At 44.3% G+C, this 13,926-nt stretch overlaps 1 protein-coding gene across 1 annotated transcript in view; it reads right to left on the bottom strand.

Moving 5' to 3' along the window:
* Positions 1–13,926, bottom strand: part of TENM4 (teneurin transmembrane protein 4) — a 1,172,733-nt gene that overhangs the window by 104,309 nt on the left and 1,054,498 nt on the right. The window contains 2 exon segments of the mRNA XM_030200091.1: positions 978–998; positions 6,908–7,157. Of these exon segments, the coding sequence (XP_030055951.1) occupies positions 978–998; positions 6,908–7,157 (271 nt within the window).

The raw sequence follows: 13,926 nt of genomic DNA on the forward strand, positions 1-13,926 counted from the left end.
AGCAGTTGTTAGGGGGTGCAATGGACTTCAGGCAGGTGGACCCAGGCCCATCCCCCCTACCTGTTACAATTGTGCTGCTTAATGCTTAGTCGTCCAACCCCCCCAAACCCACTGTACCCACATGTAGATGCTCCCCCTTCACCCCTTAGGGCTATAGTAATGGTGTAGACTTGTGGGCAGTGGGTTTTGAGGGGGATTTGGGGGGCTCAACACACAAGGGAAGGGTGCTATGCACCTGGGAGCTCTTTTACCTTTTTTTTGTTTTTGTAAAAGTGCCCCCTAGGGTGCCCGGTTGGTGTCCTGGCATGTGAGGGGGACCAGTGCACTACGAATCCTGGCCCCTCCCACGAACAAATGCCTTGGATTTATTCGTTTTTGAGCCGGGCGCTTTCATTTTCCATTATCGCTGAAAAACAAAAACGCCCAGCTCACAAATTGTCGAATAAAACATGGACGTCTATTTTTTTCGAAAATACGGTTCGGTCCGCCCCTTCACGGACCCGTTCTCAGAGATAAACGCCCATGGAGAGAGACGTTTTTGTTCAATTATGCCCCTCTAAGTGTTTGCACCTTTAATACAGATGCATTTTCAGCCACGTATTCTAGCATTCTATAAGGAAAATTAGGCACCTATTTTTCTATATAAATAGCCTTCAAATAGGCACTTCCTTAGCACCTAATTTTAAGTGTCCTTAAAACAACTTATCTCAAAACAACTTTCCTATCTGCATAACTGCTACGTCAGCTCTGTGTTCCAATGGATATGACCAGGTGCCGATCGCTCTAGACCCAAGGTGAGTCTGAAGTCCCACTCAATGGTTAATGGATTCCTGTTTCTAGGACTGATCATGTACATTTGTTTTAATAATGCGGATTTACTTGATTTTGAATTATCTGAAAATCATATTGGCAGATTACCACATGACAAGAGGCAACAGAACAGAGAAAGATTTTAAAGTGTCCTCCAGTTTGCTTACCTATGTCTGAAATCTTTATTTCTGACAGAAAGCAGGAAAGCAGGGAAAGAGAAAAGAGAAGGTGTTAGCAGCTCAGTTTGAAACATTATTAGCAGGCTTAAAACTTGAGAGCAACTTTACCATATATTGCTTTAATAAGTAAAAGGTTAACAAGGCATGCCATGGTGTTTATTTGATACTAAAGTACCTGTTAGCAAGCTCATACACACACATGCGGTTATATGCTTGAAAAGAAGTATGATCTCACCTACTTTACTATCATTCACTTATGAAGTGTCTAGGGCCAGAACACCCTGCATTTTTAATATAATTGCAATGTGCATTCATGTTTAATATTTTTAGTTTTAATTGTCCCCAATGCAGCCACTGCCATCTTGGTACACTCGAAACAATGTAATTGATAGGGCGACCAGCTCTCCCAACTGGCTTCAGGCCAGATAATGGGCCAAGCACACTCCTGCCATCTCCTGTTAATCAAAGCTACTTGGCAGAAGTAGAGGTCACATTCCCAAGAAGGTAGGAACTGCCAGCCATTGCTCTACAGTGACATCTACTGGCAGGAGGGAACTGTAGTCTGTGACTTTGAGCCAGATCAACTGCTGCTGCAATGATTGAGTTTGATGAGAATGGGAACAAAATGGAACATCCTGGGGTAGATTCAAGAAAAAACGCCGAACTTTAGGTCCCAGGATGATGCGCACTAAGTATACTAGTGTAAGTCTGCAGTTTTGTGTCTAACTTTAGACTCGTCAAGTTAGAGAGACCTTAACCTTCTAGTGTGGGGATTAATTCACTCAAATATCTAAACATATCCCAGACACTATTCAATTTCATACATTCATCGATAATATCGATCACAGCAATGTCCAGAACTATTTATAACTACACATTGTTTCTTAAACGGGGATCGTCAGATTTTTTGACCACCTCCACCATCTGGGGAAATCCCCATCATTATAATGGTGACGCCCACTTCTTCATCGATCAACCCGTATGGGATCTTGAGTCTCTTTGCTATTTTTTTCTATACTCATACGGGTTGATCAATGAAGAAGTGGGCGTCACCATTATAATGCTGGGGGTTTCCCCAGATGGTGGAGGTGGTCAAAAAATCTGACGATCCCCAATTAAGAAACAATGTTATAAATAGTTATAAATAGTTATAAATAGTTATAAATAGTTATAAATAGTTCTGGACGTTGCTGTGATCGATACTATCGATGAATGTATGAAATTGAATAGTGTCTGGGATATGTTTAGAGATTTAACTTTAGACTCGAGCATTTATGCCGTGTCAAAGGCTGGTGTAAGTGCTTGAGCCTAACCGTTGGAAGTAAGGTGCCTAACTCCTAGAATTCTATAACCCAAACGTGCAACTCATAGGCACACCCCAGACCCACCCATGCCTCTCCTACAGCCACGCCCCTTAGAAGTTGTGCACGATAGAAATTGTGCATGCAACTTCTACAATACTAAGGGCAGTGCGTGTGCAACTACTAATTGGTGGCAAGTACTGCCAATTAACACCAATTTAAACCAATAACTCTGAACGGTTAACTCCAATTATTAAATTAAGTTGCGCGTACAACTGACCTAATTCTATAAATCGCGTGCAACTTTGCTTGCTAAGCATAGAGTTGGATGCTCAATTTTATAGAATTAGTGGGCCTGTGAATGAAAGGTGTTGTGGCAGGTTCTGACAGGAATATTGATTCATGTTTATCCGCTCCTGGGAGCAGTGAGGTTCCCATTTGTTGTTTCTTCCTGAAGAAGTAATACGAAACTCAGGACTGAGGAAACGTTCTTAGAATGACGCATGAAGCATCACATGAGTTTGACATTGTTGGTGAATGGATAAAGATTTTTCTGGACTGAGAAGATATCGATGAGCTGTATCGACCCTGGCAATATTGCACCAGAGACTTTATATACCGTGTATGAGATAAGTAAAGACTTCTGTTTTGGCTTGAATGCTATTATGAAGAGTGCCCACTTATGGGCTTGGAAAAGTCTTTCCAGTACATTAAATTATTCTTGATGGGATTTAATTTGGCCATAATAATATGGATTGTTTCTTTGATTTGGTGAATTGTGCTGGAATTCTTTTACATTGTGAATTACTGCATGATCTTGCTAAGTAATTCACATAGGCGATAGCTGTTTACAACATCACAAGGTTAATGCATACTTGGGTATGAGTGTGCATATGTGTGAACTGAGCAACATAGAAGACAGGTCTGATGAACTCGTGAAATACAAATGAACTGATAGAAGTTGCAAGACCATTGCTGTATAGCAACTACTGTGCACGACAAATAAGAACTTAAGAGTAGCCATACTGGGTCAACCAATGGTCTATCTAGCCCAGTATCCTGTTTTCCAAACAGTGGTCAAGCCAGGTCACAAGTAGAAAACTAATTAGAAGCAACATTCCATGCTACCAATCCCGGGTCAAGCAGTTACTTCCGTTGCTTCCCCTTGTCTGTTTCAATAGCAGACTATGCACTTTTCCTCCAGGAATTTGTCCAAATCTTTTTTAAACCCAGATACTCTAACCGCTGTTACTACATCATATGGCAAAGAGTTCCACAGTTTGACTGGAAAAAAATATTTCCTCCTATTTGTTTTAAAAGTATTTCCATGTAACTTCCTTGAGTGTCCTCTAGTCTTTGTACTCTTGGAAGGAGTAAAAAATCGATTTACTTCTACTCGTTCTACACCACTCAGGATTTTGTGGACCTCAATCATATCTCCCCTCATCCATCACTTTTCCAAGCTGAAGAGCCCTGACCTCTTTAGCCTTTCCTCATGACTACGTAAGCTCTATGGAGCAGGGACTGTATCTGTCATGTGTCTAATGGTGCATATGGCTGGTATGCTTTAGAAATGAGAAGTAGTGGTGGTGGTAGTAGTAGTAGTAGTAATAGCTGTAGTAAGTAGCAGTAGTATTAGCTGTAGTAGTAATAGTTATAGTAAGTAGTAGTAGTAGCTGTAGTAATAGCTGTAGTAAGTAGTACTTTTAGTAGTAATAATAATAGCTGTAGTAGTAATTGTAGTGGTAGCAGTAATAGTTGAGTTGGTAGCTGTTGCAACTAGTGCATAAACGCAAGGGCGTGTTCTCAAGGGGGTAGAGTGGGTGGGTCACAGGAGTGTCTAATACTTAAAAGGCAACTTACAGAATACTGTAAGTTAGGCACATAGTTGCTACTGACATGGCGTACATAGGTGTGCCTAACGTAGCTGTGTTGATGTCAACTTATGCCATTATACAATTAGGAGGGGGGGAAGTTCTACTTACGGTGCCAAATGTTAGGAGCTACTCCCGCACCAAAACTTTGGCGCAGAAAAGCGCTTTAACGGATGCAAGGCTCTGAAAAGGGGCCGAAGTGGCAGGTCTGCACAAAAATACACTTGCGTGCCCTCACGGATCTGCAAAGGGGGCGTGGCCATGGGAGGGACATGAGCGGGTGAGGGGTGTTCCTTTAAAATGCGTGTTACAGAATTCAAGGGATCCACGCTCAACTTGGTGTAACTCCTCACACCTAAAGTTGAGTGTGGATCCCGGAGCTATAAAGGCCGCCGATCCTGGAACGTCCATTATAGAACACTATTCAGCGCTGATTTGTTTCATTGCCAAATTACAGCGCCATATGTAATTTTCCCCTTAGCGTGCAGCACTCTGTATCCAGGCGCTTAACTTCTAGCGCCCAGGTACAGAACTGACTTCCTTTATATTTTTCAATGAAAACGACTGAGGGCTTTTTTTTTCAAAGCCGAACTAGCAATTCCCCCATGACAAACGAGAGTAAGTCTATAGGAACTGAATGGACACTTTCCTCATTTTTATGATACAGACGTTCAAATATTTGAAAGGTATTAATCCGCAAACGAATCTTTTCCGGAGATGGGAAGGCGGTAGAACGAGAGGACATGAAATGAGATTGAAGGGGGGCAGACTCAGAAAAGATGTCAGGAAGTATTTCTTCACAGAGAGGGTGGTGGATGCTTGGAATGCCCTCCCGCGGGAGGTGGTGGCGATGAAAACAGTAACGGAATTCAAACATGCATGGGATGTGCATAAAGGAATCCTGTGCAGAAGGAATGGATCCTCAGAAGCTTAGCTACAATTGGGTGGCAGAGCAGGTGGGGGGAAGAGGGGTTGGTGGTTGGGAGGCGAGGATAGGGGAGGGCAGACTTGTATACGGTCTGTGCCAGAGCCGGTGATGGAAGGCGGGACAGGTGGTTGGGAGGCAGGAAAAACTGCTGGGCAGACTTATACGGTCTGTGCCCTGAGAAAGACAGGTACAAATCAAGGTAAGGTATACACATGAGTTTATCTTGGGCAGACTGGATGGACCGTGCAGGTCTTTTTCTGCCGTCATCTACTATGTTACTGAGAAGCTCTATAACTGTTTTTTCTGGTTAAAGTTCAAGGTCACATTTTACGGTTTCTTCAGGTGCAGTGTGGCTATACACGTTGGTGCAATTTAGTGACAAAAGATACAGACTGATTTGGCTGTTTCTAGTGAATGCCTCTTCATGGCTGACACGCAGCTGTAGAATTCATGCTGATTGACCCCTTACTGTAAAAGAAGCGTTTAACGATTCTGTACTCTGAGTATAAAGAAAATATAATTTGATGCTCACACTTTTCCACAGGCTTTATAGCTAAAATTTTAAGCCATTTTTTCATTTAAAATAGAGGCTTATAGAGAAGTGAAGTCGTATTTTTGCCCAGTAAAAAGGAAGGAACATGAGCAAGTGAAACAAAAAAACTTCACCCTATGGAGGAGGAATGTTCCAGGAGGGGTAAATTAAGTCAGTCTCTAACAATTTAAAACTAATGGTAATAGAAAATGAAAATAGGTAATTATATACTGTTTACAAGCAGTATACAGGTACACTAGCTATTTTTCTGTCCCTGGAGGGCTCATAATCTAAAGGGTCCTTTTACTAAGGTGCACTACAGGATCTAGTGCACACTAAGGGGCCCTTTTTACCAAGCTGTGGCAAAAGGGAGCCTGCGTTGGCGTCGGTGCGTTTTTGATGCGTGCCGAGGCCCACTTTTACCGCAGCGGGTAAAAGGGAAGTTTGTCTTTCTGCAGGAAATTGCCGTGCGGCATGTAAAGCACTTGTGACACGGCCATTTCGGCAGGGGGGGGGGCCCTTATTGCCACCCATTGATGTGCCGGTACAGCGGATGGCACTGCCTGATTATCACCAGGTACACTCCGGCGCTACAAAAATAAATATATTTTTGTAGCACCGGATATGATGGCGCGCTAGGGGTGGAAGAAGTGTAGTGGCCCAGCGGTACTTCCTGTTTAGCGAGCGGTAAGCCCGCATTGCGCTTACCTCCACTTAGTAAATGGGGCCCTAAACTCCCTGCAGCCCATAGGAATATATGGGACTGTATGGCATTCAGTGCGCATTAATCGTAAGCGCGTCTTTGTAAAAGGATCCCTACGTTGCCCAAGATCAGGGGGAGCTGCAGTGGGAATTGAACCGGGCTTCTCTGGTTCTCAGCCTACTGCTCTAACCTTTCGGCTACTCCTCCACTCTTGTCTTATAGAATTATAAAATATTATTTTTATTTGGTTGGGAATTAAGAATAGACTGGCGCACTGGCATTATATGGGTGGTTTTTTTTTTAGTAACATTTTGTTGAATAGTTCCCAGGAAACAGCAGTAACTCTTTAGGAGCATGGAGTGTTCCTTTTGCTGGAAAACAGTACTGTAATTACATATGCTTAATTGCAGAATTGTCTTGAAGCCAAGCTAATTGTGTTGCTTCTTTCCTGCACTAATCCATCAAGAATGCAAACACTCAACAGAGCGCTACAAATGCCGCACTTCATATGCTAAATACTTTCTGGTTAGAGGGAACAACGCAGACTACGTCAAGCCCCACAGTGCGAAACCTGGTGTACCTTAACTCCAAAATGTTGGTGACATTTCCAGAAGGAAAGATCCTCCGAATGTAGTTGAAGTCTCCAACGTAAAGGCTTCCATCTGACCCGCACGTCAGGGCCACGGGTGCCAAAAGTTTGTTACCGTCTGCCAGCCCGTTGCAGCTCGGGCAGGAAATACTGCGCCTGCGTCCGTTACCCATGATGCTCCCTATGACAGGTGGCTGCTGGGAAATGAACTGGTTCTCCCCGTTCCCCTTGTGCAGAATGCCTAGAAGAGAAAAGAAATAGGAGGGATATAAATAGGGACAAACAAGGGGGGGATGTGTATTTCGGTCCAGGAACACACCATCTCAGTCACTCACAACACAAGGTTGCTTTCCTCGGAAGCATTATTATCACCTAATGATGGCTCTCATTTGCTGCTTCTGTATCAGACAGATAATATGTTTTTTTTTCAATTTATAGATTTTTATTGAAAGTTGCTAATCACACCAATAAGGGAATACAATTCTCCCCAACATTTCCATCTTATATTGTACATTTAAACATCAAAAAACTGTCCCACATCCTTTTTCCCCATTAACTCCCTAAATATTCCCCTCTCCCCCTCCTGTCCCTCCACCCCCAACTTCTTCCCAAATCCCCCCTCCCCCCGTACCCTTCACCATCTTACTCCCCTCCCTCATTACACCCCCCCCCCTTATATCCCAAACCCTTCTTCACATCTCATCTTGGTCCACAATACAATCCAGATGCGCCCATTCAGCCGCCTCCAGGTTATATACCCCCCGTCTTCTATCTGTCAATTTTTCCAAAGCTGAGACCACTCTTATTTTCTCGATCCAATTCTTAACAGTTGGTCCTACTGCCTGCTTCCAATAAGCCGCAATAGTGGTTTTTGCTGCCGCAAGAGCCCAGATAATATGTTATATTGAACAGTTTAAGGATGTACAAATCACTCCTTTCAGTACCCTTCTCCACCACCGCCAACTCCAGGCTCCGCCCTTTCTGCCTCGCCTCACCCCATGCTTGGAATAAACTCCCTGAGCCCATACGCCAGGCCCCCTCCCTGCCCATCTTCAAATCCTTGCTCAAAGCCCACCTCTTCAATGTCGCCTTCGGCACCTAACCACCATACCTCTATTCAGGAAATCTAGGCTATCCCAACTTGACATTTCGTCCTTTAGATTGTAAGCTCCTTTGAGCAGGGACTGTCTTTCTTTGTTAAACTGTACAGCGCTGCGTAACCCTAGTAGTGCTCTAGAAATGTTAAATAGTAGTAGTTTTAGAAGACCAGAGTTTTCGTAGCCTTCAGGTCATGTATTTATTTATTAGGATTTATTTACCGCCTTTTTGAAGGAATTCACTCAAGGCAGTGTACAGTAAGAATAGATCAAACATGAGCAGGAGGTAATTAGAGCAGTAAAAATATTCGAACAACAATATAAATACTTGCAATGACAACACAATATTTACTAGAACATTATAATTGGTAGTGAAGGGTAAGGCAAAGTTGTAACATACAGATGAGTAAGAAAGTAGGAAGAATTAGAAAGTAAGGTGATTGCTTACAGCAAACACAGAATATCCTTCCCAGGTTAGGGGACCTTTTACAAAGAAATGAACATAGCACGCTAAGCCCATTTCTAATGTCTCCCTAAAATAAAGCTCTTTCTTTTTCATTTTTGCAGGTCCTGTGCTAATTTTTCCATTTAATGCGTGAGACCTGTAACTATATTAACATGGAAACACATAATGCCTCCTATTTAGGAAGTGTTAAGTGCTCCCATGTTAAGTCTTTGCTATTCAGTTAGTATGCGCTGGTCATAACACGCTATCTGGATAATGCTTCTATGCCTGTTCCTTAGCCGGGACACACCCCCTCCTGAAAACATAACAAAAAAATAAAGGTCCCTTTTATAAAGGTATGGTAAGCTCTATGCATGTACAGCATGAGCCAAAATGAGCCCAATGCCAGGCTAACACACCCTCCTGGAGGTAATTTCAGATTTGGTGTGCGCCCATACTGCCGGGGCAAATTATTTTTTAAATTCCCTACCATGTGCGGCATTTCCGGCAGTTGAGGGCACGCCGAGTGGTCACCACGTGTGTAGCGGGTGAACGTTTACCACTAGATCGATGGGTGGCGTTAAGGGCTCAGGCCGTAAATAGGCACATGCTGGTTTCAATTTTACCGCAGGCCCTTTTCCCTGCCCATTGAAAAAAAGCCCTGTTTCCTAGATGTGGTAAAAACTGGCTCGGTGACGTAGAATTATGAGCACAGATATGCATTATGGAATGGGTTAAAAGGCCAGAGATTGATAAGTCTGTATGACTCTGGAATCTATCAGAGATTGATGAGCCTGCATGATCTCTGGTATTTATGATACCCTTACGGGCAAGGGAGGCCTTGGGAAAGAAACTAGTATAAACATCAGAAGAATGTTGCCTAACAGCTTAAGGGAACCAGGTGTTGGGAACTAGATAATAATTCGTGAGAAGGATAGTTTGCAGAAAAAGAGTCATGTAAATCATTGTCTGAAACAAACGATATAAGCTGCCATCTCAGAGAGCATTTCAGAGATGCAGACAGTAAACAGCTTTTTATGTTACTGAATTGATCTCTCATGAGAAACTATTGTATTTGGTAAGTGAATAAAATATACTTTCTCATATGCACTTAGCATTGGTTTCTTTTACCCCTCCCAGTTGAGAATGGCTGGTTCATGCTAATTTGGGAAGGGATACAAGCAGTCTAAAAACAGTGCCCGCCAAAAACATGTGCCCACACGCAGGCCACTTTTTGCAGCGGCTTAGTAAAAGGACCCCTAAATAAATAGTGTGCCATTAGCACACGCTGACATGAAAATTACCGCAAAATGCTTTGGTGAATTTTGCGGTAAGCCTCTTCTTGCATGCTAAGCCTGTATCAGGGCTTGGCGATCTTTAGAAAAAGGGCCCCTTCATGCCCAAATACACAATGGATCAAATTCTGTAAACGGAGCAAAAAAAAAAACCACGCGCTAAGCGCTATTTTATAAGTGGTACTGAAATTTAGGCGTCGTTTATACAATACGCTTAGCGCTGGGATCTGCACCTAGGTTTAGATGCAAGGATTAACATCAAGTAAATCCTCAAGCGTATATTAAGCGCAAAACCCCCTTAATCTATAACAGCGCGGATAAATCGTAGGAATGCCTCCCGATCCGCCCATGACCCTCCTATGGCCACACCCCTTTTTGGACCCCCCCCCCCCCGCAACTAAAAATGCGCATGTAAATTTTGCCAATTAGCACTGGTAACTGATTATTAGCATCCAATTCTCGGCGCTAATTGGCTTGTTCTTCAATGAAATTATTCACACAAACTGGAGGAATAAGTGCCACCTGTAATAATAATTTGGGGTCATGGTTTGCCTTTCCACAGTAGCTTGCAGCATTATTAGCAATTCAGGTACAGGAAGTCCCTACCCTAAAGAGTTTAAAATCTATGTGGGAACCTTAAGTAACCTAAGAAGCCCAAAATACAAAAGAATCAGCTATTCAACAGTTTGTTCCGTTTTGAGAGTGTGGCAGGTCTGCTTTAATCCAGTCTATCATCATTCATAAACAATGCTGATCTGAAAACTCATTAGAGCGATTGCAAAGCCATCAACTAAAGCTTTCAGGAACCGTAAAAGCTACTGCACTATAGATTAGCGATTGCTGTTACAATGTCTCCTTGCTTAAAGACCAGCAGTGCAGCCGAACTGTGTGCATGATTGATTGAGTTTTCTATTTATTTGATCACCGTGGTGGATAGCTCTGAGAACAGCACAAAGGCAAGCCAGCCGCTTCATGGTCAATGTTCACTTGACTCCCCCTTTTCTGTCCAGAGTGCAGAGCTGCATGTTTCAATTAAGCTAACGGCTTGTGCGATGTCACGACCAGGCACAACGCACAGAAGTACACAGACCACTTTTTACAAAACTAATGTTGTGTTTACTTCCAGATGTCTGCTACTAGCTAACAATCCAGCTAAGATCAACATAAGCTTTGTATTTTTCAGTGAGGTTCCTCGAGTTTATTTCCAAGGTCATATTTTACAGTTTTCTTCAGTTGCAGTTTGGGTGAATAGTGTGTTGGTATTTGGTGAAAAAGGACAGAGGCGCCTGCTGGCTGATTTGGCTCTCTCTGGTGAAAACTGTCATACGACTGGCATGCAGCTGTACGACTTGCATGGACTGATCCCTTACTGTACATTTTTATATGCCATTTTTCCAGTTGTTTTTATTTATTTATTTTGCATATTTATATTCCTCTTTAGTTAAAAATTTCAGTAGCATTTTGGCCCAGTGAAGAGATTCAGTCTGCGGCTTGACGGAGAACTGAGCGAGTAAAACAGAAAATTTCACCCTAGAATGTTCCAGATTGGACAAACCGTGGGGACCTTTTACCAAACTGCTGCAAAAAGTGGCCTTAGGGCGTGCTTACACGGGTCATTCCTGCGCACTAAGGCCATTTTTTTCTCCAATCCAATCCAGTCTTTCTCCAATCCAATAAAGTGTTTTCACCTCACCATTGACTTTTGGGACTTTTTTTGTCACCTTTGCTGTTGTGTTTTCCCCTTTCTGCTCCACCACAATGAGAGTAGCTCCTTTTCTTCTGAAATCCCCCTCCTACTTTTTCTTCTGGGTGCACCTGCACCAACACAGTGGCGTTCCTAGGGGGGGTGGTGGGTGCGGTCCGCCCCGGGTGCACGCCGCTGGGGGGGTGCCGCGTGTGTCTGTCCTTCGTTCGTTCCATGCTCCCTCTGCCCCGGCGCAGAGGGAGCATGGAACGAACGGACAGGCACGCGCGGCACCCCCCCCCCCCCCCCAGCGGCGTGCACCCGGGGGGGGGGGTGTTCTTTCGCGGGGGGGGGGGGGGGGGTCACGCTGCATCTGGGGGGGGGGGGGGCGCATCGGCGATCCGCCCCGGGTGTCAGCCCCCCTAGAAACGCCATTGCACCAACATATTTTCAGCTCCGTGTTTCATACCGATCCTTCTGCCTCGGCCTGCGTTTATACATTTTGCTCCTGAACAGCTGCTCTCCTACTGCTTTCCTAGAATTCTTGTCTTTTTATATAATTCAGTGATGCTCTTATTCCTTTCAAAACATAGCAGCAGGCTCTCTCTCTCTTTCTCTGAGTTTTCACAGTATATTATTCAGCCTGGCATCCCTTACACACCCTCACCTTTAACTTGGGAGACTGTCTTAGCTCAGAAAGCCCTCTCTGGGCAGAACTGTGCTTCAGACCATTCAAATTATTTTTCTCCACACAGAGGAGAGGGAAATCTAGGCACTGTATTCTGAGAAAGCAAATGCGGCTGTGCTGAATATATCACATGGAAAAAACTCTTTCGACCACACCTGAAATTTCTTCCTAAGGAGTTAGAATGCATTAGAATTTTTCAGCTCTATACCCCTGACGAAGACTGCGTTAGTTGAAACACGGCCCGTGTAGGGTCATTCTGTCAGCATTTTTATTGAAGAATAAGTTTTGGTCACCCTGGACATTGTGGTTGGCTTTCTCCACGTTTTTTTTTTTTTGTTCTATTTGTGTGACTGTGTGGATTTTTTCAGTGCCTTTTGGGTGTTTGGCAAATCCTGGCATGCAAGTTGGGCAGGGATCCTCCAAATTCTATAATACTGTGTCTAACTTTTCGGAACGTCCCTGACCTCCAGGGCCCCGGCCATGGCCACACCCCAATTTGGGTGTGCATGCAAATCCTAATGGGTACCAATTAACGTCAATAATTGGTTGTTAGCCTCCAATAATTGCTCGTTAGTGGCTCGCTATCCAATCGTTGCATGCGCATCTTGGATCAGCAACCAAATTTGGGCACCATATATAGAATCTGGGAGAAAGTGACTTGTCCAATGGGTACAGTGAGTGTCAGTGCGGGGAAGAAAGATCTCAATCCTAGTTTCCATAGCTCTCGAATCCTACTGCTCTGATCTAGGCGCTGACTCCATGGGTGCTGTGGGTGCTCAAGCACTCCCAATATTTCACCCACCGGAAGTTCGTTCACCCACCAGAAGTTTGTTCCCTCCCTCCCTCCTCCCTTCGAGTTCCAGGCCCCCTCCCTCCGAATTTTAAAAGTCATCTATTTTACCTCGTCGGGGTTAGGGCGGCAGCAGCAGTAAAAAGCATGCAGGCTCGGCTCGGTGCTTAGTTGTTTTCCCTTCTCTCTGTCTCAGCTCTGGTCCCGCCCTCATTTCCTGTTTCCGCAACGGCGGGGCCAGAGCTGAGAGAGAGAGAACAGAAAACAACTAAGCACCGAGCCAAGCCTGCATGCTTTTTACCGCTGCTGCTGCCCTAACCCCGATGAGGTAAGATAGATGACTTTTAAAATTCGGAGGGAGGGGGACTGGAACTCAAAGGGAGGGAAGGAGGAAGGGAGGGACCACGACCCTGGAACTTGGAGGGAGGGAGGGACCACCCTGAAACTGGGAGGGAGGGACCCTGAAACTGGGAGGGAGGGAAGGGGGACCCTGGAACTTGGAGGGAGGGGGGGAGGGAGGAAGGGGGACCCTGGAACTCGGAGGGTTGGTGGAGGGGGGGACGAGGGAGGGGGGGAGAGGAAGGGGGGCCAGGGGGAGGGGGGAATGCACCACCTGTAAAAAAAAAAAAAATTCAGCACCCCCAATCATTTTGAAAAGTTGGCTCCTATGGCTCTGATCACTAGACCCCCTCCTTCTACTAGGCCAAGATTACGTTCACCTTTCTTGTCTATGGTACTGTTTGGATTTTCCTCCCTTTTACGTGAAAAAATAATTTTGTGTCCTCTCACTTTAAAGACCATATTTTTAGCAATTACTGTTCCTCTTTGGAATAGTTTTCCGATCCAAATTAGGACTGAGCAAAATTACTTGATGTTTCGGAAGAAATTAAAGACTTTCTTTTTTGATTGTTTATTACAATCATTTTTTGTTTGTTTTGTATTTTATCCTACTATGGGGCCCTTTCACTAAGGTGCGTAGGCTTCTATCTGCGTGCCCCGGGCGGTAATTCT

This window comes from Microcaecilia unicolor, chromosome 4 (assembly GCF_901765095.1).
Source record: "Microcaecilia unicolor chromosome 4, aMicUni1.1, whole genome shotgun sequence".
NCBI classification, from domain to species: Eukaryota; Metazoa; Chordata; class Amphibia; order Gymnophiona; family Siphonopidae; genus Microcaecilia; species Microcaecilia unicolor.